Below are 23,994 nucleotides of genomic sequence, written 5' to 3'. Positions count from 1 at the left end.
TGCGTTTCGCTTCATGAATGATAATTCACGACATGCTTTGTGCGCCGTAATATATGTGTTCTGGTATAGTGGTTACCGATGGTTCTCTTGTTAATTATAGCCCCTTGGCACATGTGTGAGTTGTATAACTTTTAAAATATATATATAATCTAAAATGCTTTACAGTCTTGGAGGTGGTTGTCTCCTATAGTTTTATGGGCAAGTGCAGATAAGGGTTTTTGTTTATTTCATTATTTATTAAATTTCATTTAAATATGTTGTGAATGTACTAATTTAACATTATGTAATAAAATATTTTCTGTTTTCATATTTTCATTAACCAAGGTTATTTTGGGGATTTTGAAGTTTCACTTTTAAGGCCTTCTACCTTTATATATAGAAAATTATACTAAGAGCTTCAATTGAATGACACTCTTATAGAACCTACTCTACATTGCATTTTAATTATCTGAACCGTTTATCTTTTAAATATTGCTTCATAGATCGTCCCTACAAAAATTCGCTTGAATATAAAACCATTTAACCACTCAATTAAATAATTGTGATTTTAGTATTTATATGCACTCATATAATACTAAGCCACTTGCTTAACATCATATTTGCGAAGCAACTTCCTGCTTTTGTGATAATTGATGGTATTGGTGATATTATATGCCTGCAAGTGGTTAATTGATCTTAGTTTTTAATACTATATGCTTATAGCGCGGTTAAGGCTGCAGGATGGAGGTGGTGTGAAGAGATATAGTTAATTTGTAAATGAGAGATGCATGTCATCAAATTGTGAACAAAGTGAGGAAGATTACAATTGGCCAGCAGAGTGGCTGGGTTGGGCTGGTTGGTCACTCGCCCACTGGGGTACGTACAGTGCGGTTAAGTCTGCAGCCATATCTCTAACGGAAACACCAATCTTCAGTGCCCATGAAATCAATCCGTCCTTATGACCAAACTTGTAAATCTTATCATGATGAACAATTTTCTTAAGTAGACTCCTATCTCTAGTTGTTATAATGATTCTACTTCCAGGGCCAAACTTAAGATGACCACCACATGCTAGATATTCTGTCTGGCTTGAATCATTCACATCATCAAGAACAATGAGGACCTTTGTATGGCTGAGCCTTTCTCGAATAAACGACGGTACAGATGGAGCGCTTTAAAATATTCCAAAGCGCAAAGCATAAGTGAGACTCTGTTAATGAAGAAAAACTTAGTTGCAACGGGAATAGTACTGTTTTGTTATCCCTGACAAATAATGCTCTGTCATGTGTTAGTGTTGTCACATGTGTCATGGTGTTATTGGTAGAAGATAGCAAAATAGTTTTATCCTCGTTACATAGAAGTCCTTCTCCTGTTAATGTCAGTGGCATTCCTTCACATCCTCTTAACATTCTTTTATTTATTTTTTCATTTTTGTTTTAAGAAACTGAATTCATGGTATGACCAATTTTGAATAAGGGAAATGCTGTTCAAAGTTCAAAACCCTAAGCCAAATTTCTACATTGACTTTTAGCTGCAAGCTGGAGTGATTTGCTTCATCATGACAAATTGTTTGAACTAATCAGTTTTTGTCTGTCGGGGAATGCAGTGATCATGCATATCATCTAGCGGGTCAAGCAATCAGTTAAGAAAGATACACAAAATTTTAGAATAGAAAATGTTACAAGTGGTGTAAACTGATGTCCACCAAATCCAGATAACACCCTCACCCACACACATATTTCCCCCCTTCCTAAATAAGAAGAATTAATACTGAAATGAACATCCCTACATTTAACTTCATCTATTTGCCCTCGAAGTTGTTTGGTGTACTACTTTAACGACCCACAGTTTCGAAACTAGAAGTTAATGATTGCTGAGAGGAACCAGCTTCTTGTTGAGGTTGAGGTGGCGGATGATCATGCAAATCTTTTGGAAGTTGAGGCAATGGTGCTTCAAGCTGAAGAACCCTCATCACTTGCCCTGCTTTTGGTCTTTCCTTGTTGTCGGGATGAGTACACCATAATCCCACAATTAACAAGCATTCCATTTCATTTGGAACAAAATTCATATCCAATCTCTCATCAGCTGCAGAGAGCAGATTTCCGGCAAGGTACAGCTGCCAAACCCACCTGAAAAGCGGCACGTGATATTCTTCATACTGATAAGTCCTCCTTCCACATGCAAGTTCCAAGGCCACAACTCCAAAACTATACATGTCTGACTCTTTACTAGCCCTACCTCCATTTGCATATTCCGGGGCTATGTAACCAAAAGTCCCTACCACTCCTGTTGTCTGAGTCCTGAACCGCGGATCCACGAGCTTAGCAATCCCAAAATCACCAAGCTTAGTCTTGAAATCGTAGTCCAACAATACGTTAGCTGATTTGATATCCCTATGCAGGACACACGTCTCTGCATCTTCATGTAGGTAATGAACGGCTGTGGCCAAGTCTAAAGCTATCTTGTACCTCAAATCCCATTGCAAGGTTGTTCTAGAGCCGAATAGATGCGTGTCAAGGCTGCTGTTAGGCATGTATGCATAAACAAGTAAGCACTCGCCTTGCTCATGACACCATCCAATGAATTGCACCAGGTTCCTGTGTATTAAGCGGCTTATTATTTTCACTTCGTTGATGAAGACTCTCTCATAGTGCTCGGATTCTGGGACGATTCTCTTCACAGCAACTGTGCAGCCTAGATCTTGTATGATTCCTTTATAAACTTTCCCTGACCCTCCTTGGCCTAGCCTTCTGTCGTTTGCAAAGTCATTGGTGGCTGCAACTAATTCTTTGTAAGAAAATCGTCTTGGCAAGGCTTGCCACACAAGATCTGTGGAGGCTACTGAATTGGAGTAATTTCCATGTTCATCAATCCTGTTAATCTGCCTCTTTACCACCAACCAGCATATGGCTACACCAAGAATCAAAATGAAGACAGAAACTGCAACGGCCACAATCGAGAATAACCTCCTCTCCTTTTTCGTACTTAACTCCTTTGAGTTTGATCTGAAATCCCATGTATATATAGCATTCCGCTCTCGGGCACAGCCATTGGCAGTTGAAAATCCAATTGTAACCCACTCTGGGAGAACCTTTCTCAGGTCAATATTGTAAGAAAGCGAAGTGATGGCTACATCAGTATATTCCTCATATGTCCAAAACACAGTGAGGTTCTTGGTGGTAGCACTGTAAGTTATCTGTACGTGAGCCTTCTTCCCACAGTTGCCGAGAGCATCCCAACGGGCATTAACAACTGAGGATATGGTATTGATATTGATCCCAACGTGTGGCAAGAGTGGATCCCATGAGTTTGGCGAAGTGTCAAACTCAACCATTACAATTTGGTTTTGGGATGCTTTGCCAAAACGAGTGGTGGTGTTTAATAATCCTAGATCACCACCAGCAGAGTTTGGTGGAATTGGATAGTGAACAGGGGCAAGGAAAAACACAAGTCCATCACCAATGTTGGTATCATTATGAACAGTGTCGATAATGAAAGAGAAATTAGTAGTGAAGTCTGCCAGTTTAGCAGAGTCCCATAAGTGCAAAGGTTCTGCATACGTAGCCCGGCCAGTGCGGCAATATATATCCTGTAAATCTGTGGCTGTGATCGTGCTGAGTTCAATCACTCCTGAAGAAGGCGCGGCATCACCTTCATAAAGTATCTTGTTTGCATCTCGACCAAAGTCTTTGATGCTGAAGGAAAGTGGATGAACAAAGGGTTGGAAAAAATTGAAGAACATGAAGAGAACAACAGAGCAGTTTATCAAGGATTGAAGACGGAAAGTTGATAGCCTGCTTAGAGACATCGCAATGCAACCAACAACAAGAACGTGAAAATCTGCAATGCAAGGAATAATGGTAAATTAATGTATGTGGCAACTATAATGAAGAAGTCAGAATTATGAAGAGTGTAATGAAGACCAAGGATTGCCATGTTTTAAAGGGAAAGAAGCCCAAGACTTTGACGTTGAAAACAAAAGCACAAAGAAATTGAAGTGGTCCATGTTCAAAAAATAAATATCAAGAAATGGTACATGTTAGAGCATCTACAATCATAGTCCTTATTTTTTAGTTAAAATTTAGCTAAAAACACACAAAAGTTATTTTAGGAGCTCTCTATAAAATTTGAACTCCAACATACTCCTTAGTTTAGAGAGTCATAAATACTATAGTTGTTTTTTAATTCAATATGATTGGTCCATCTTTATAAAAAAAAATATTAAAAAAACAGCATTAAATTATAGGGAGCCACTAAGAGTCATTTCTCTCTCCTCAGATTTAAGAGCTCCTAGAGGTCTCCCTATTTTAGGAGGTGGATAGGAAGCATGGTTGGAGTTGTATTTTTCCAATTCCTCCCTAAAATTTGTCTAAGAAAGTGATTTAGGGAGCCCATTGTAAATGCCCTTAGGTGTTCTCGACACGCTGCAAGATGAAATCAATTGAAAAAACACCTGACATGGACCATACCAGTGTTTGTGTCGAGAACATACAAGTGTTTGTGTCGTAAGATAATTTTCACAGCATTTCTGCTGATACATAGAAATGCCAAATACTTCACCTCTTACTGTCCATTTTAAGATATCTAGTCTAAGTAAAAAACTCATACAGCATGAACTCAAAGGCCGGCTCCTGCTTCTGGGACTGGACTTGTTTCTCCTATCTTTTCACTCTAACCAACTAAGAGGAGTGGCTGAAAATATCAACTAGCCAATAAACCTACCCAGCCATACAAATATAAGACGCAAAGTGGGTTCTTAAAGTCCTTACAAACATAATACAACAAAAACAGTTTCTGACATGAAAGGCTCGAGGCCTTTTTCACAGACAAGGATTAGTCTGAGCTCTTTTTGACAGAAACTCATATATATAACTGTTGAAGTTAATACTTAATTGTAAAATTTTATGTTTAGGATATATTAGTGGAGTTGGTGAGAGAGACTTGTGGTAGTGTTTTGTGTAAGAGAACAAGAGTCTCTATAAAAGTCTAAGTGCAGAAACGAGTAAAGGTGAGAATGAAAGTCTCAGGGAGTACACAAGTGATTCCTCTGTTTTTGCTCCATTTTCTTCTCCTTTATTATTGTTTGTGTGCTTAATCCAAATTCCAACAATAACAACGACATTAATATTAAATTTAACCAAATAAGGAAAAAAAATGTCCACAAAATTGAAGATCTTTGTACAACAGACTCTGTTGTACGAATATCTTAGATATAGATCTGATATAGCTAAGATATTAGTACAAAATATAATAGGTAGAGGCAGTCTCGAAGGGTAAGTCAGGGGATTACCTCCAGGCTCCAGATCAAGAAAGAAGTATAAATTAAGAAGACGTTGCACCTCAGGATTGTCCTAAGCAAGAGAGAAAGAGCGCCAGAAAGCCGTTGCAGAGAGGTTGCCTTTCTTTCTTATTAGGAAGCAATAGATTGTTGTAGTGCAGTTGCAGTTGCAGGAAATTACCCAACCATTCTCTGCTATAGGAAAAAAACAAGGGCATAAAATCGGGGACATGGATGCACGCCATTGTTTTTTGGTCAATATACAACTCTCATTGGACAAAGCCCAACAGCCCAAAAAAAAAAATCAGAAGTTCGAGGCTTTTGTGCAATGAAAGTCAACTAAAGATAAAAGTCAACTGTATTATGTGCAATTCTTTAGTCATTTTAAATTAATATTTATGATTGCTGATTTTTCCACTAACATGCAATTTCCAACAAATGAGTGTAAGTAGACAAAAGAAGAATGGGACAATTTCTCAACAAAGGGAGTTTAAGTGGACAAAAAAAGAGTGGGAAAATCAGCTCCCATATTTATACTATTATTTAGCAAAACTTTGAAAAAGATGTGCTGTCTTTGCTGGAAACCATGTGGTATGCATAATTTTCTTAGGGTCAACGGTTCGAATTCAAGTTAGCCCGCGTTTAAGGGTTTTATTTCAGGCTTAATTCATGTTTTACCCCTTGAACTCTGTGCGCCATAATATACAACGTGCTTTGTGCGCCATAATATATGTGTTCTGGTGTAGTGGTTACCGATGGTTCTCTTGTTAATTATAGCCCCTTGGCACATGCGTGAGTTTTATAACTTTAAAAAATATATATAATCTAAAATGCTTTACAGTCTTGGAGGTGGTTGTCTCCTATAGTTTTATGGGCAAGTGCAGATAAGGGTTTTTGTTTCTTTTATTATTTATTAAATTTCATTTAAATATGTTGTGAATGTACTAATTTAACATTATGTAATAAAATATTTTCTGTTTTAATATTTTCATTAACCAAGGTTATTTTGGGGATTTTGAAGTTTCACTTTTAAGGCATTCTACCTTTATATATAGAAAATTATACTAAGAGCTTCGATTGAATGACACTCTTATAGAACCTACTCTATATTGCATTTTAATTATAACCATTTAACCACTCAACTAAATAATTGTGATTTTAGTATTTCTATGCACTCATATAATACTAAGCCACTTGCTTAACATCATATTTGCGAAGCAACTTCCTGCTTTGTGATAATTGATGGTAGTGGTGATATTATATGCCTGCAAGTGGTTAATTGATCTTAGTTTTTAATACTATATGTGTGAAGACCGTATTTTTTTAAAAGTATATATATTAATAATTTGAAGAAATAAATATTTATATCTTATTTTATTACATATATTATTCTATTAAGATAAATATCTTATTCTATTATATATATATATACATATATCTTATTATATATATGTGTATTACATAAATATCCTACACTATATATATATATATTGATATGCTTAGTCATGGTAGTGTTGTACGTGTCAAAGAAAAAACAATGCTTAGTAAACATAGCTAGAATATAACTTGAATGGTAAGTCTTAGTATGTTCTTATCTATTAATTGTTAACTTGGATGGTAAGTCTTAGTAAACCGCCAAACACCATCCAATAAGAAGGAACTCACTGCCGACATATTCCTATATATATATAGGACACTTTGTGCATAGAAAATGAAGAGAGAGAGAGAGAGAGAGAGAGAGAGAGAGAGAGAGAGAGAGAGAGAGAGAGAGAGAGAGAGAGAGAGAGAGAGAGAGAGAGAGAGAGAGAGAGAGAGAGAGAGAGAGAGATGAATTTCTTGCGGGAGATATAGAACGTAGCTTGTATTTTCTTAACTTGGAGCAATGCCTTGGAATCGAGGTAGGGATTTCTTGGAGAACCTTTACGGAGATTGATTTAATTAAATTTCATGAGCACTATATTATGCATGATATTATTATTATTGATATTGGATGTTGAATTGTTGTTAATTATCTATATTATTTTATTAATATTGACATGATCATATGTTATCGGTGATGGCTGGAATTCTTGGGTTGATGGAAAATAGGGTAATGGAAATAGTCTTCTGTGTAGTTGAGTCTAACTCTTGGCAGGTACCAGGTCTCAGGGATCCCACAGTGCACATGATTTTTATTGGGTGATTCGGGACTGGCGAAAGGGAGTTAGACAAGATGACTAACAAAAGGGGAATTATGGGATGATTGAAATGGGTGTTAGTTCATATAAATGGGCATTCGGGACCAAGTGGTATAAGCATGGTATGGGACGTGCAGGTCTGCTTGTCCAATTATATGAATTAACGGGATTAGATGAGAAGAGCATTCATGCATTATTATTAAATATATGATATTTTGTTGTGTGATTGCATGTCACTTAATTTAGTTATATCAATCTACTGTAGTAAGGTCTCATGTCCCTACTGAGCGGTGATTGCTCATCCCTCACCCTGTTTAATTTTTTCAGATGAATTAGTGGGCAAGACAAGGACTAAACCGGTTGAGGCTGAATTAGATGAGAGTGATAGAGCTTTATTTATTTATTGTAAAGTTGTAAGATTTTTGGGAGCTATTTTTATAAGAGAAGTTTATTTTAAACCCATATTTCGGCTTCCTTTTTATTTTTTTTTATTTTTTTTCTCACGCACCGGGCGCGGGGTTTCCGCCTACCCCCGGGTCCGGGGCGTGACAATATGCTTATAGTGCGGTTAAGGCTGCAGGATGGAGGTGGTGTGAAGAGATATAATTAATTTGTAAATGAGAGATGCATGTCAAATTGTGAACAAAGTGAGGAAGATTACAATTGGCCAGCAGAGTGGCTGGGTTGGGCTGGTTGGTCACTCGCCCACTGGGGTACGTACTGCGCGGTTAAGTCTGCAGCCATATCTCTAACGGAAACACCAATCTTCAGTGCCCATGAAATCAATCCGTCCTTATGACCAAACTTGTAAATCTTATCATGATGAACAGTTTTCTTAAGTAGACTCCCATCTCTAGTTGTTATAATGATTCTACTTCCAGGGCCAAACTTAAGATGACCACCACATGCTAGATATTCTGTCTGGCTTGAATCATTCACATCATCAAGAACAATGAGGACCTTTGTACGGCTGAGCCTTTCTTGAATAAACGACGGTACAGATGGAGTGTCGATACTTAGATCTTTTTCGTTTAATATCTCACGAAGAAGTAGATTTCACAAGTGCTTCAGTCCATGTCTTTTTGACACCTCCTTAACATTTGCAAGAAAACAAGTAGCTTCAAATTGACAAGACAACCGGTGAAATAAAACATAACCAAGGGTGGTCAGCCAACTCTTGCCCCAAATGCCTATAGTGTAAACATCTGGTGAATCAAGGCATAATAACGATTCAATTTCCTCAATTTTTCTTGAATAAAATTGATCCAGGTCCTCTAAATCACTTGACGATGCGAGATTCAGTTTGGTCAGAACATCTTCGGCAACTTTCTCAATGAAATCAGCCTCCGTCCTGAAAAAATATGATCATGAAGAACAAAGAATAATATTTAGTAGCAGATATGAATTAAATCAAAAAATATGAATTAATAATAATATTTAGTAACTACCCCTTAACGATTCTTGTATGAATGAAATGGTCAAGAGTTACTGTTGCATTCCTAAAATGACACAAATTAATGTGCAAACAACCAATTAAAAATACCCGCAAGTGCACGAATCTATCGAAGTAAAGATTATGTAAGTACGGTGTCGATCCCACGAAGAACTTGTCGGCTTCCTATAAGTTCTAGTTTGAGTACGTAAAAAATACTAATTTAACACACCACAAATGCACAAATGCAAATTGGAAACTAAAAATGAGTAAAGAAATGAAACAACACAAGAAACAAAAGAAAAACAGAAACAGCACTTTCTATCACCCTTTTATCACCTGTGAACAGTGCCGTGAACAGTGAAAATGAACAGTGCGACCTGTCGTGAACAGTGACGACCGGTCGTTTTTGGACAGATTCATGTGCGACCGGTCGCCTGAACAGTAACGACCGGTCGTTTTTTGGTCAGATTCGTTTCTCTGTTTTTCCAGTTTCGACCTCTGTCCAGTGTTTTGCCTATAACTTTCCAACCGTTTATCCAAAATTCACGTTCTTTATACGGGTGGATTCAGCACACAAAAACGAAGAACACAAAGCAGACCAAAAGTCCAAAACAGTTACGAAAATAAACAAAATTCAGTAAACAAGACACACAACGTAACAAACACACAACTCACACACACATTGGGGGGGGGGGGGGGTTTGGTTTGGTTCAAGTGACCTATTTCTATTGCATGAAAGTAAATGGACTTTGAATTTAAATGAGAATGTAGAGATGAATTATCAAAATGTGAAAGTACCAAGTAACAAACACTAGGGTTTCGGAATCCACCCTAAACAATTCTACCCAAGTTCATGAATACTCAAGTGATGAACTCTAAACGTGTTGATGAAAATGTTCGCAATCAAGACCATGGGTCGTGGCTCAAAACGCATTGATTCTCTCTAATATACGTAAAGTGCATGGTTCGTGCTACAATACTTGTGCCCTCCCCATAACTGAACCTAGGTATGGTTCGTACTTCGATTCAATTACAAGGAGAACCCATTAAGTTCAAAGAGAATATGAACATCACAAGAATCCTAATAGCATGGTGTTTACATTAGGTATTCAAGAAACCAATTCACATGGATGGTTCTTATTCCATCCATTTATTGCTTAGGAAAACATGAAGATACACATAATCCCAACAATCTCAAGAAGCATGCTTTCAAAGATGGCCAACCAAGGAAAAACACACATCAAGGATAGATTAATTTGGTGAATTGGAATTCATCAACAATATCTAGAAATTCATACACTCAAGCATCAAAACAATAAGGTAATCATGTTTAGGGCTTCAACCTAAGCCCTAGCTATGGAGTTTAGTTCCTCATAATCATTTCAAACACAAATTCGAAATATAACTAGAAAGAGTTTACAGATTTGGAAATGATGAAAGCTTGAAGTCTTCAATGGTGGAAGTCTTCCCCCTTCTTCCTCGGCTGCACCTCCTTCTCCTTCCTTAGCTTTTAGCTCTCCAATCTGCTCCTCAATTGTGGAAAAATGATGGAATCATCCAATACCCCCGTTGAAAAGCCTCTCCAATATCAGATTGCACTTCCTTAATGCTTCCCTCTCTCCTCCTTTCCAGCTTTACTTTTAGTATTCTAATGCAAAGTCTTCACCCATTGTCTTCTTGTCCCCTTGCAAATGATGAAGCCTTGTCCTCACAAAGATGCCAAATGCTTCAGAAAATATCTCATCTACTAAGGTAAATTCTTGTTACCAAGTGTTATGGTAACAAGAATAATCAAGATGACACAATGGAGGTAAAAGCTGGCCAATTCCGGATTTCCAGAGCTGTGGTAACATGCTGGATTGGTTGGATAGGCAATACTTGTCCAATGGAGCTCAAATTTGGATATGTTGTAGTTAACATCCATTGGAACAAGTCTCATGAAGATCATGACCTCATCCGAGCACTAGAGCATGTTGATCCCAGGCCAAGAAGTTGACCTACGAAAATGAACAAAAACAAAATTTATAACTAATAATGCACTTTTAGCTCATTTTCATTCCAACCAAGGTAAAATCTAAGAAAACACAAAAAGGAAGTAAAAAGCTATAAAATGTCAAGAACTAACTCAAAATAGTGGGTGAATAACATGAAAAATCATGTGTAAAAATGAACCGAACAGTTACCCAGTTCTTTTTGCATTATCAAAGCCAGACATATTGGCTGCTTCCTTCAAGGCATTTCTCCACTTGAGCACTTTGTCCATGTTGTCTTCGAAACGTTCTTCAAGTTGAGCAAATGCATCTTCATAACTCTCCTGTTGTTTCCGTACCTGTGATGGATCTATGCCGTTAAAAATGGGTATGACAATTTGTCCGTTTCTTTTTTTGCATTCCAATATGTGCGCAAGTTCATCCAAAAAACAGGTGGAAAAAGCATAGTTTTTCTAGAAAACGATCAACGAAAGCTTTGATTTCTCGATCGCTTGCAAGAGGGAATGATGCAGAATGCATATTATTAGTTTTCCTAATTCTACTTGGATTAGCTTTCCTATTATTAGTTTTCCTAGTTCTACTTGGATTAGCTTTCCTATTATTAGTTTTCCTATTATTAGTTTTCCTAGTTCTACTTGGATTAGCTTTCCTATTATTAGCTTTCCTAGTTCAGTTAACGATTCCTTGTTGAAGGATCTCTTATTAGTTAATTTGCTTTCCTATTTCTTAATAGTTTACTTTTCCTTTTCCTAGACTAAAAAGGGTTTTGCCTCTATAAATTGAGTTGTTTGTAATCTTTTAAGGCAGACTTGATTAATGATAAATTGCCTTACTTTGAACTCTCTGATTCCTTCCCTTTCCCTTTGTCACTTCGATCCCTAATTCTTCTCCTCAATCTCTTATTTCTCCTCTATTCTATTGCTAAGTGTTTACTCTGAAAACCTACGGGCTGTTCTACATCAATTGGTAATCAGAGCCTTCCCTCACTTTTGTTTGCGTTTCTCTCTACGATGGCACCCCAAACCGTGGCCAACCTTGCGGAACAATTTCATGTTTCCAGGACAGTTTCTGACGATATTGCTGGCGTGGAAACCCAACTCTCCAAACTCAGCGCTGACCTCAAAGACGATTTGGTACATGCTCACACACATCGTGCGATGACAAACCTTGCCATCACCAAACTCCAAGACTCCGTTCAGTTGCTTATCAATCACTTTCGGGCTGGACACACTGAACCTTCTTCTACCTCAGTGGTGCTCTCGAGTTCGTCTACGCCACCACCGAAAAGTGGCCTTCTGCCCAATCCACCGGTGGATCAAAAACTCAAGGCCACCATGCCATACGACATGCCGCATAGCTCAAATGGGCTCTCACTTGATACGCCCAAGGCTCCATTGGAACCCCCCTTTTCTTTTAGGTCTCTGCCACCGCCCCATTATACCCAACATACAACAAGCCCTTATCCAGTGACTACTCAGGCTCCTACCCTGCCACCCGTTCGACATGATCAGTACACTCATCCCCCTCGCCATTTTGACAACGATGTCCTCCGCCACATCAAACCTACCGCTCCTACTTTTGATGGTCGTGGGGATCCTACGATGTTTCTTGATTGGGTTCAAGCCATAGAGGATTATTTCGCCTGGTACGACTTGACAGATGCTCATAAACTTCGCATTGGTAAGATGATGCTACAAGGAGCAGCTAGACAATATTGGAATTCCGTGGAGGAACAACTATACCAATTTGGACAGCCGCCTGTGACTCTCTGGGATGAGATGAAATTAAAGCTTCGTGAACAATATCTTTCCACCTTTTATTGCCATCAATTGTATGAACAATTATGAACCCTTTCACAAGGAAGTTTGACTGTTACTGAATTCCACGCTCGTTTTATAGAACACAAGATACGTGCGGGAATTCGTGAAGAACCTGACATCACTATGTCTCGCTTTCTCCATGGTCTTCGTGACGATATCAAGCGTGAAGTCCGGCGGTTATGTCCGCATACTTTGGAAGATGCATATTTCCACGCATTGGAAGCTGAAACTTTTTTGCGTCCACAACGTAGATATACCGGGCATTCTGGGCACTCTTCCACTCCTACTCCAAACCGTAGTACTCCTAGCTCTAAATATGGCGTTGCCGATCCACCTGCTCCTACAATACCCGCAACAGAAAAAGGACCAACCATATCCACAGCTGCTCACAACGAATGCTATCGTTACCACGCTAAGGGCCACATCGCCTCCCGTTGTCCCCACCGAACTTTAACCCTTGGCTCCCTCAATGAGGACTCTTGTGTGGACGAGTATGTGGAACCCTTTGAACCTATTTATGATCCAGACCTTGATAATTGCTGTGAGGAGGAGGCGTTTCACTAACTGAGTGTTATGCGTTGTATTTATTCCGCACCTACAATTGCGGTAGAGAGAACACCTATACTTTTCAACATGAGGGAAAGAACATAACGTTAAAGCCTTCCAATTCGGCCATCAAACCAACTAAGGATGTTCAACCAACACTATCAGTTAACGAGAAGGCTTCGGAGCATCAATTGAGTATTCTATCACCTATAGACTTTGCACACGAACTGCAAGAAACTGGTGTGGTCTTTCCTCTCTTGCTTAAACCGGCATCTGACTGCACCCTAACGCCACTTGTCGAACCCATACAGCAGCTCCTCACTGAATTCTTTGATATCATACCTGATGACTTACCAGATGCCCTACCTCCAGCGAGAGAGATTCAGCATGCCATTGACCTTGTTCCTAGTTCGCAAATTCCTAATCTTCCCCATTATCGTATGAATCCACCTGAGCGAGCAGAATTGAATCGACAAATTCAAGGGTTGCTGGCTAAGGGCTTTATTCGTCATAGTTTAAGTCCTTGTGCTGTTCCAGTTCTCCTTACCCCCAAAAAAGATGGCTCTTGGCGAATGTGTGTGGATAGTTGCGCCGTAAATAAAATTACAGTTAAGTATCGTTTCCCCATACCGTGACTTGAAGATATGTTGGACGATTTGGCTAGTTCCCAATGGTTTTCTAAGATAGATCTTCGCAGTGGCTACCATCAAATCCGCATTCGTGAAGGAGAGGAGTGGAAAACCGCGTTTAAAATCCCTGATGGTTTATATGAGTGGCTTGTTGTGCCATTTGGCATGTCCAATGCACCTAGCACGTTCATGAGGGTGATGACTCATGTGTTACTGTTAAGCTCATAATTTCATACATATACATGCCCAAATTTACTTACTTCTTTTGCTTAGTTTCCTAGATTCTATGTTATTTGCCTCTCTTTGTGTGTTTTGTAGGCAAAAAGAGCAAGAGAGCATAATTCATGCAATTCAAGCATGTTAAGGCCTAATTTGGATGAATGGATGAAGAGCTTAAAGACAAACTCATTTTGGCTACAGCCCCCTGCCAGTCCAGTTCCGTAGGTCACATTACAAGATTTGTTTCAGCCACCTACACAGCTCGGATGAGGCCGAATTCTTCATGAAAGTTGTTCCAATGGGTTTGTACTATAACATATCAAAAATTCAGCCCCATTGGATAAATATGGAGTCTGTTACTTAGCAAACACAGAGCCATGCTCAGGATGGATTTTATCAGCGCGCAAAATGAGTTAGCAATTTGTTTTGGCCTTAACTTCCTCCTCCGACCTTGGATTGGCCCAAATGATATATGGCTGGAAAGAAGACATTCTGAACTTCAAGTTTGAGTGCTTAAAGTCTTAATTTGCTTAAGGGAAGCCCAATTTGTAAGCCCTTGAAGTTGCTGGTCATGCTGACCTCAGGATGAGCTATTGTTTCTGGTTGGAAGCTTGGTCATGGTGAGCTAGGCATGAGCTATTGAGCTGGTTGGAAGCTTGGTCATGGTGACATGAAGATGAGCTAGGGCTGCTGGTGGGATTTATTGGTGAAGTGCATCAACCAATTCAAATTTTCTAATACAAGTGCATCAACCATTTCAGATTTTATAAAACAAGTGTTGTATGCATTAGCCATATTGAATTCAGATTTTTCACTTCCTTAGGCCTATAAATAGGGAGGTTCTCTAAGCTTGTAAACACACCCCAAGGGGGGGAGCTCTCAAACACTTCTCTAGAGCTCCCTTCCCTTCTCTCCCTCAAATTCTCTTAGTTTTCCTTTCTAGTTCTCAATTGATTGTAACAAAAATCCTTTTACTAAATTTTCCTTTAAGTCTTTCCAAGTTCTACTTTAATTTTCATTGTTATGTAAATTCTTTTCTTTAGTTTCAAGTTTGATTAGTTTCCAAGTTTCAATTATGGTTTTTGTTCTTATTCATTATGCTTATAAGTTAATATGCTAGTTTGAATGATTGATCACCATTTAGGCTTGCATGTTAGCTATCTTGGTTTGAATTAAGAGTATACACCATGCTTTAATTCGAATTGAACTATGAATAGGAAGAGTATGTATGGACATTCGACAACAGGGATTAGATACATGATTGGTTGTTTAAATTGTTCTTCTATGCTTAATGGGTTCCTAATGCTTAATTTTAGGTTAGACAACAAATGATCAAATTAGGGAATTCGGAACACAAGGTTATGACCAAACACCATGGCTTAATCATACTTTAGCTAGAATCAATCCGTTAATCTAATTGAACTTGGGAACTTATCTGCTTGAGTTAGTTATTTCTTTCTTCCTTGTTTTATTTATTTCCTTTCTTTTTCATTTCTGTTTTGTGTAGGGAAAATGAATTGGATCATTCAATCACCAATCCTCGTGGGATCGACCTCGCACTTACATATGCTATACTACAAAACGGCTCATGCACTTGCGAGTATCACAAGTTGAGGATGCAACTGAATCCATTTTGGTGCAGCTGTATCTACGCAACAGTTACCACCTCATATTGGTAAATTTCTGGTAGTTTCTTTTGATGATATACTAATATACAGCCGCTCTAGGGAGGAACATCTCCAACATCTTAGGACGATATTCTTTACTTTACAAAAGGAAAAGCTGTATGCTAACTTAAAAAAATGTTCGTTTCTTCAACCACAAGTTTTATTCTTGGGGTTCAATATTTCTGCGACTGGGGTTAGCACAGATCATGCCAAGGCGGAGGCTATTATTGGTTGGCCAACCCCCACGACTTTGACAGAGGCACGCAGTTTTCATGGTCTCGCCTCTTTTTATCGACAATTTATTCTAGGGTTCAGTACTATTATGGCACTAATAACTGATTGTATGAAACAAGGAGCTTTTCTTTGGACCCCTGCGGCTGCCAAGGCCTTTACAATTTTGAAGCAGAAGATGACTCAAGTGCATGTTCTTCGACATCCTGATTTGACTAAAGTCTTTGAAGTCGCATGTGACGCTTCCGGAGTCGGGATTGGTGGTGTGCTTAGCCAAGAAGGGCATCATGTAGCATACTTTAGTGAGAAACTTAATGAAGCAAAGCAGCGTTATTCTGCTTATGATAAGGAGTTTTATGATGTGGTACAAGCACTTCGGTATTGGCAATATTACCTCCTGCCAAACGAATCTGTGTTGTATTTAGATCATCAAGCTTTGAAATATCTCCACTCTCAACGCACCATTAGCAGTAGACATGTTAAGTGGTCTAAATATCTCCAAATCTTTACGTTTGTTTTATGACACCGTCCAGGCATTGACAATAAGGCAGCCGATGCCCTTAGTCGCGTGGCTACTATTTTGCATACAATGACAATTCAGGTAACCGGGTTTGATCATATTAAGACTGAGTATTCGTCTTGTCCAGATTTTGGAATTATTTTTCATGAAGTTTCCAATGGTAATCGTCGCGAGTATGTGGATTTTATTACAAGGGATGGGTTCTTATTTTGAGGAACGCAATTATGTATTCCCCGTACTTCTCTCCGTGAATACCTTGTTTGGGAACTACATGGTGGCGGCCTCGCAGGACATTTTGGCAAAGATAAAACTATTGCCTTGGTGGAAGATCGTTTCTATTGGCCGTCGTTAAAACGTGACGCTGCTCATCTCATCTCCCAATGCCGCACATGCCAGCTAGCTAAAGCTCGCAAATGTAACACAGGTTTATATACCCCTCTGCCGATACTTCATGCCCCATGGAAGGATCTTAGTATGGATTTCGTGCTTGGTTTACCTAAGACTAGTCGTGGCTATGACTCTATCTTTGTCGTAGTTGATCGTTTTTCTAAAATGGCACATTTTCTGCGTTGTGCCAAAAATACTGATGCTTCTTATGTGGCCAAATTATTTTTTAAGGAAGTAGTCCGTTTGCATGGCCTCCTCTTCTCTATTGTTTCTGACCGTGACGTCAAATTTGTTAGTCATTTTTGGAAGACTTTGTGGAAGCTTTTCGATACTACTTTGAAGTTTTCTTCTACTTTCCATCCCCAAACGGATGGTCAAACTGAGGTGGTTAATCGCAGTCTTGGTGATTTACTGCGCTGTTTAGTTGGGGATAAGCCTGGTAATTGGGATTTCTTGTTGCCTGTGGCTGAGTTTGCTTATAACAACTCAGTTAATCAAAGTACAAGTAAGAGTCCTTTTGAGGTTGTTCATGGGTTTTCTCCCCGATCACCTATTGATTTAGTTGCTCTTCCTATGGCTGCCCGCACATCAGATTCCGCTACTTCGTTTGTTGAACATATTAGGCAACTGCATGATGACGTCCGTCGGCAGATATCCATCCACACCGATACTTATAAACTGACTGCCAATGCTCATCGTCGTCAACAGGAGTTTCAAGAAGGGGATTTTGTTATGGTGCGAATTTGTCCTGAGCGTTTTCCTAAGCAATCTTTTAAGAAGCTTCATGCTCGTTCGATGGGTCCTTATCGTATCATTAAGAAGCTTGGGTCCAATGCTTACTTGATTGAGTTGCCCGCAGATATGCATATAAGTCCTATTTTCAATAATGGTTCTAATTTATCTCTTTATCGGGGAACCTTTTCTCCACCTATTTCTATGGATGTTGCTCAGGGTTCTACTCCTCCTATGGTACCGCATATTCCTTCTACTAGTTATGCCCCTACAGATCAGATTGAGGACGTCTTGGATCATGAAGTTGTGGCCCCGTCTACTGGAGGTTCTACCCGTTATCTGGTTCGTTGGGTTGGAAGGCCTCCTACTGAGGATACTTGGATTACAGAAGCTGAATTTCGCCAGTTGGATTCCACTCTTCTGCACAGTTATCAGGATGCTCTTCATGATCTTGATTTGGCTGCATCCCTTCCTCCCATCATCCATACTTAAAAACGCCGTCGTCGTCCTTAATCTTGGTTTACTCGCCGGTGTCGAGTTCTTTTCCGGTGGGGGAGAATGATGCAGAATGCATATTATTAGTTTTCCTAATTCTACTTGGATTAGCTTTCCTATTATTAGTTTTCCTAGTTCTACTTGGATTAGCTTTCCTATTATTAGTTTTCCTAGTTCAGTTAAAGATTCCTTGTTGTTGAAGGATCTCTTATTAGTTAATTTTCTTTCCTATTTCTTAATAGTTTACTTTTCCTTTTCCTAGACTAAAAAGGGTTTTGCCTCTATAAGAAGAAGAAGAAGAAGAAGAAGAAGGCCATATAAAAAAAACCAACAAGGACTGGAACGAGTCTAATGAAATGAGTGAATAAATCAACTCTTCATGACTTTTCCAAATCATTGAAAGAAGTTTCTATTGGAGGATTTCTAGGGAAACGAGTTGAATGGTTAGTGCAATCCTGCTCATTTTAGGGTGTTTACGTCATTTTTTAGGTCCGTTGTACTTTTGATTTTGGGCTTTATCTGCATTTTTTGGGGTTCTAACTCTCAAACTTTGGACCCTTATGAGTATTGTCTTAAAGGGGGCTTATTCAAGCAAATATATCTTCAATACGTAAGAGTTAGGTTATTCTTGTAAAACTCTTTGTGGATTGAACATCTAAGGTTTTTTTACTTAGATTGACCTTAGGTCCCTTCATGCATTCATATTATACCAGAAAAATTGTTTTATGTAAAAATATTGGCTAAGTATGGTTTTCAGAATAATCATTTTCTCAAAGATAATTTTTGGCGGCTTTTATTCCTTACACATCAAATAAGAAAACTTGATTTTATGGGATTTTAGTATGAAGTATATATTGACTTAATGAGCCATCATTTTTAGCTTAAATCGTATTTTGCACTAAAACCGATTATTCATATTTTAATTTGGTGGGAATTTGATTTTCTAGTATTTTTATTTGAATCCAAATGGAGGGTACTTCCTTATTTACATTGTAAACTTAAGTAAATAGAGTAATATAAAAATAAATAAAAGTAAAAGGACAAAGAGTAATCTGCTTGCTATGCTGGTGTGCTGCGCCCTCTGGAGCATTTCATCAAGCAGTTTATGAGCAATTTGCATGGGTCGACATCTTTGCCTCCAATGGTGAATTTCAGGCTTGCATGGGTCAATTGACCCCTCTTTCCCCTATGTGGATCCGCCCCTGCGTATGCCTTTAATGATGCAGCCATTATCTCTAACGGAAACACCAATCTTCAATGCCCATGAAATCAATCCGTCCTTATGACCAAACTTGTAAATCTTATCATGAGGAAGAGTTTTCTTAAGTAGACTCTTACCTCTAGTTGTTATAATGATTCTACTTCCAGGGCCAAACTTAAGATGACTACTACATGCTAGATATTCTATCTGGCTTGAATCATTCACGTCATCAAGAACAATGAGGGCCTTTGTACGGCTGAGCCTTTCTTGAATAAACGGCGATACAAATGGAGTGTTGATACTTAGATCTTTTTCGTTTAATATCTCACGAAGAAGTACATTTCTCAAGTCTTTCAGTCCAACATGTCTTTTTGACACCTCCTTAACGTCTGCAAGAAAACAAGTAGCTTCAAATTGACCAGACAGCCGGTGAAATAAAACATTACCAAAGGTGGTCAGCCAACTCTTGCCCAAACTGCCTACCCAACTGCCTACATTGCAAACATCTGGTGAATCAAGGCATAATAACGATTCAATTTCCTCAATTTTTCTTGAATAAAATTGATCCAGGTCCTTTAAATCACTTGACGATGTGCGATTCAGTTTAGTCAAAACATCGTCGGCAATTTTCTCAATAAAATCAGCCTCCGTCCTGAAAAAATATGATCATGAAGAACAAAGAATAATTTTTAGTAGCAGATATGAATTAAATCTGAAAATATTAATTCATAATAATATTTAGTAAACTACCCCTTAACGATTCTTGTATATATGAATGAAATGGTCAAGAGTTACCCTGTTCTGTTTGAATTATCAAAGCCAGACATATTGGCTGCTTCCTTCAACGCATTTCTCCACTTGAGCAATTTGTCCGTGCTGTCTTCAAAACGTTCTTCAAGTTGAGCAAATGCATCTCCATAACTCTCCTGTTGTTTCCGTACCTGTGATGGATCTATGCCGTAAAAAATGGGTATGACAATTTGTCTGTTTCTTTTTTCGCATTCCAATATGTGCGCAAGTTCATCCAAACACCAGGTGGAAGAAGCATAGTTTTTCGAGAAAACGATCAACGAAAGCTTTGATTCCTCGATCGCTTGCAAGAGGGAAAGTTCAATTTTGTTCCCCCTCTCAAGTCTGTAATCCATGTAGGTCTCAATTTTCTTGCGAACTAAAGCAGTATGGAGATGACTGGAAAAAGTGTCACGGGTATCTGCACCTCTGAAACTTATAAACACATCATACTTTTGTGGAGGGGGATTAGCAAAAGAAGAAGAAGAAGAAGAAGAGGATGAGGCCATATAAAAAAACCTACAAACCCCTACAAGAGTATTCAAAAGGATGAAACCTCTATGCACCTCAGAAATGAGGCTAGCTAGCTAATATATAATTTTCAGCAGAGAGAAACACGTAAAAAGGAAATTACGCAAGGACTGGAACGAGTCAAATGAAATGAGTGAATAAATCTTCATGACTTTTCCAAATCATTGAAAGAAGTTTCCATTGGAGGATTTCTAGGGAAACGAGTTGAATGGTTCGGCACTAGAAAGCAGTTGCAGAGAGGTTGCCTTTCTTCTTAGAAAGGATGTTAGCTTGTGTGTGAAAGCAATAACAGTGTGTTTGGATGCGGTAAAATAACTCGGGATTTTAATAAAAGTCGGGATTTGGAGCGTGGAAAAGGGAAAGTTCAGCATTTGACAAAATCAACTCAGGATTTGCCAAATTACATGCATAAAATATCGTGGGAATTGCACATCTAAAATTCCAAGTTGAAATTCCCTGGTAATAGGCGGAATTGTACAATTCCCAACAGAGAGGGAATTGTCATCTTCTGCCCGCGAAGACCCATTCCTTGTCGTTGGCCTTTTTTTGGTCTGCTATATTGTAAGTCCTCTCTCTCTCTATTAACTGCAAACGCCTTTCTTCCTCAAGCGCCTCCAACTTTTCGGTAAGTCCTCTCTCTCTCTCTCTCTCTCTCAACAACTCAGGATTTGCCAAATTACATGCATAAAATATCGTGGGAATTGCACATCTAAAATTCCAAGTTGAAATTCCCTGGTAATAGGCGGAATTGTACAATTCCCATCTTCTGCCCGCGAAGACCCATTCCTTGTCGTTGGCCTCTTTTTGGTCTGCTATATTGTAAGTCCTCTCTCTCTCTATTAACTGCAAACGCCTTTCTTCCTCAAGCGCCTCCAACTTTTCGGTAAGTCCTCTCTCTCTCTCTCTCTCAAGTGTTTTCTTCTGGCTTCTCTTTCTCTGAATCGATGTCCAAAATACATGAAAACGTTGAAAACTCTCCTTTTGCACATAGAGGGATTTGAACCTCTTCCACTACGCACCAAACCCAGCGCCTTAACCAACTCGCTGAAGATGGGTTTGTGATTAGAGTTGCGGCGTGTAGTATTTATAACATCTTTAAAAATGTCTGCAATCTAGGATAAATTTCTATATTAAAAAACACCAAGGGGATTCGAACCCCTACCATTTTATTCTTTCAACACCTTAACCACCATATCACTTATGTCTTTGTGAAAATATGCTAAACTATTTATATATATATACATGGTTTTGTTTTGAATTCTTTTTGCAAGAAACAAATTTTCACATGATCTTCATCACAAAAAATAAAAATAAAAAATAAATTCACATGACCATTCTTTTTCAAGTTTCTACTTTTGAACTACTCGCCCCCCACGTTTCAACTTACAGCACTTACCCAACATTCAACAACTCACCTAACTAATTAGTTGTAGTCATATTTCTATATATATAGTTAGGTAGTCCTATTTGTATTTATACAAATAAAATCAAATGGTCCCATGTATCTTACCATGCAATGTATAAAGTGTAAAATATTGTAGTAATTCATTATATATAAATGATTATGGTGTGTTTAATCTTCTTTCATTAATTACTACATATTTTCTACACTCACAGTGTTTGCCAGCTCGCTATATAATCAACTTAAATAAGTTAAATCCATCATGTAATGTATTTCCTTCCAATTTTTTGTGATAAACTAATAGAGAATTGACTAAATAAACATTATGCAAAGTTTCGATAAAAATTTCCAAGTTTTTCTTGCAATTTCCGTGGTTTTTATTCAATTTTTATCAATATCGATAATATCCCGATATTTCCATCGAAATTTCCGTGTTTTTGGACTATCGATATTTCCGATATCATCGATATTTTAGACCTTGCTTGTAATTAATATTGAGCTTGGTTAGCAAGCCTTTTCTTCTTGTATAAATTCCTGCTGTAAGTCAAAGTTGAAAACCAGAAAAATTATCTTCTCTTGTTCTCATATTCTCCCATAGTCTCATATTTTAGCCTCTCATATTTTTACAAAGGAAGCAATAGATTGTTGCAGTTGCAGGAAATTACAAAGGGTGGACCCGAATATTAACCCAGACTAATGGCGAGACGATAAAACTTCCCATCAAACGGGAAAGTTTTGGGTATGAGGCTTGTGCAATGAAAGTGAACTTTGTTTTACTTCATCCTTGATGAAAGTCAACTGTACTATACTATATGTGTAATTCCTAGTCTTTTTGTTTTTTCGATACAAGCGATGTTTTACTTTACAATAATCTAAACTATGGGGAGAGAAATTCACACTCGGGTATAAAGTGAGGAGCACATCCACTCTAACCAACTTGGCTAAGCACATGTCTGAAATTCTTTAAAAATTTAAATTAATATAGACACTAATTATTACCAAAACTCTGAAAAATAGGTGGTGTCTTTGCTGTGTAGCACCAATACATTTTTCATAGGATCAAAACGAGTGGTTAGCGCCGTAGAACTTACTAACCAGTAATCGTTTGACTCGTGTTGTAGTTGAATGCTAACAATTTTCGTAATTTAAAATCCAATTGTGTCGGTACCCAGGAGACCCAAATTAAACAAGAAATACTTTTGGACATCCCTAAGCCTGATAAACTCAAAAGCATCCTCAGCCACAAGGCTTGCAACAGCTGGAGGAGATCCCAAACTCAAAACTCAACTTTTCTTTTTCTAATTTTTCCTTTTAATTCTCTGAGAAGGTAGTTCGTCTTCTTGTTCCTTCATCCAGAGCTAAAATTTTTACCTGCAGATGCTTACCGTATGTGAGATTATTTACACGGTTTTTAGTTACCACACTGCTTGTAAGCTTGGTTTTCAATTGAAAGCCACAGAGGAGTTTTCCAATACTGAGGCAATTCATTCAAGCATGTTTCACAGTAACTGGACAGATGTTGGAGGAGACGAGGATAATTTAACGTGTACAATGCATCTAAGGAGTTGAAGAATATGTAATTACCCATTTAGGCAAACTAACTACAGCTTTACACTCTGAATATCAACAACACAGCATTCAAACTGGTAACCAGGCTTGCACCTGCAGTGTCCGGGAAGTTCAAGCTTCTCTCCCCAAATTGGCACAGAAGGCTCATTCTATGTGCCAAAGCAGATTGTAAATTGGCCATCTTATCAGATCTCCAAATCTTGAAAATCAATCATTGGATGCACGTCGTCTATCAACACATAGCACATCTCGTTTGGTTAAAACGCATACCCAAATAATGTTCCATAACTTCACTATGCTTTCACAAACGTCCGGCTGGACACACCATGCAACAACTTCACAAAGCCAAGGAAGCTTAGCTTCCCATCAGTGTGCCTAATCCAGTCATGGAGAACC

General features: G+C 38.4%; 2 protein-coding genes and 3 pseudogenes across 3 annotated transcripts; 2 read left to right on the top strand and 3 right to left on the bottom strand.

Moving 5' to 3' along the window:
• Window positions 1-1,606: 1,606 nt before the first annotated feature.
• On the bottom strand, window positions 1,607-5,533 carry LOC110773654 (L-type lectin-domain containing receptor kinase IX.1 pseudogene; annotated as a pseudogene). The gene is made up of 2 exons (XR_015826402.1): window positions 5,270-5,533; window positions 1,607-3,819 (listed from the first exon to the last, which is right to left on the bottom strand). The product of XR_015826402.1 is annotated as an L-type lectin-domain containing receptor kinase IX.1 pseudogene (transcript).
• Window positions 5,534-8,070: 2,537 nt separating this feature from the next.
• Window positions 8,071-11,338, bottom strand: LOC148292513 (disease resistance protein Roq1-like; annotated as a pseudogene).
• Window positions 11,339-11,870: 532 nt separating this feature from the next.
• LOC148292512 (uncharacterized) lies at window positions 11,871-13,268 on the top strand (annotated as a pseudogene).
• Window positions 13,269-13,282: 14 nt separating this feature from the next.
• Window positions 13,283-18,103, top strand: LOC148292511 (uncharacterized; the record flags this gene model as incomplete). Its single annotated transcript, XM_088245843.1, has 2 exons — window positions 13,283-13,632; window positions 17,830-18,103. Coding segments are annotated over 2 exons (624 nt in total), but the record flags the coding sequence as incomplete, so codon positions are not given.
• Window positions 18,104-19,017: 914 nt separating this feature from the next.
• LOC110773662 (TMV resistance protein N-like) lies at window positions 19,018-20,744 on the bottom strand. Its single transcript, XM_021978183.2, has 2 exons — window positions 20,103-20,744; window positions 19,018-19,959 (listed from the first exon to the last, which is right to left on the bottom strand). The coding sequence occupies exons 1-2, from the start codon at window positions 20,603-20,605 to the stop codon at window positions 19,293-19,295; spliced, it is 1,170 nt and encodes a 389-aa protein (XP_021833875.2). The 5' UTR covers window positions 20,606-20,744; the 3' UTR covers window positions 19,018-19,292.
• Between the last annotated feature and the right edge of the window lie 3,250 nt (window positions 20,745-23,994).

Source organism: Prunus avium, chromosome 8, assembly GCF_965620075.1.
Source record: "Prunus avium chromosome 8, drPruAviu1.hap1.1, whole genome shotgun sequence".
Classification (NCBI taxonomy): Eukaryota; Viridiplantae; Streptophyta; class Magnoliopsida; order Rosales; family Rosaceae; genus Prunus; species Prunus avium.
This window is presented reverse-complemented; position numbering and strand designations above follow the sequence as displayed.

What these genes read in the sequence shown, in the direction of transcription:
- LOC110773662 (XM_021978183.2), bottom strand. Translation starts at nt 20,605, where the DNA reads ATGGCCTCATCCTCTTCTTCTTCTTCTTCTTCTTTTGCTAATCCCCCT. An exon ending in GATAATTCAAACAGAACAGG is followed by an intron (nt 19,960 to 20,102) that starts GTAACTCTTGAC and finishes ATATTTTTTCAG; the next exon opens with GACGGAGGCTGATTTTATTG.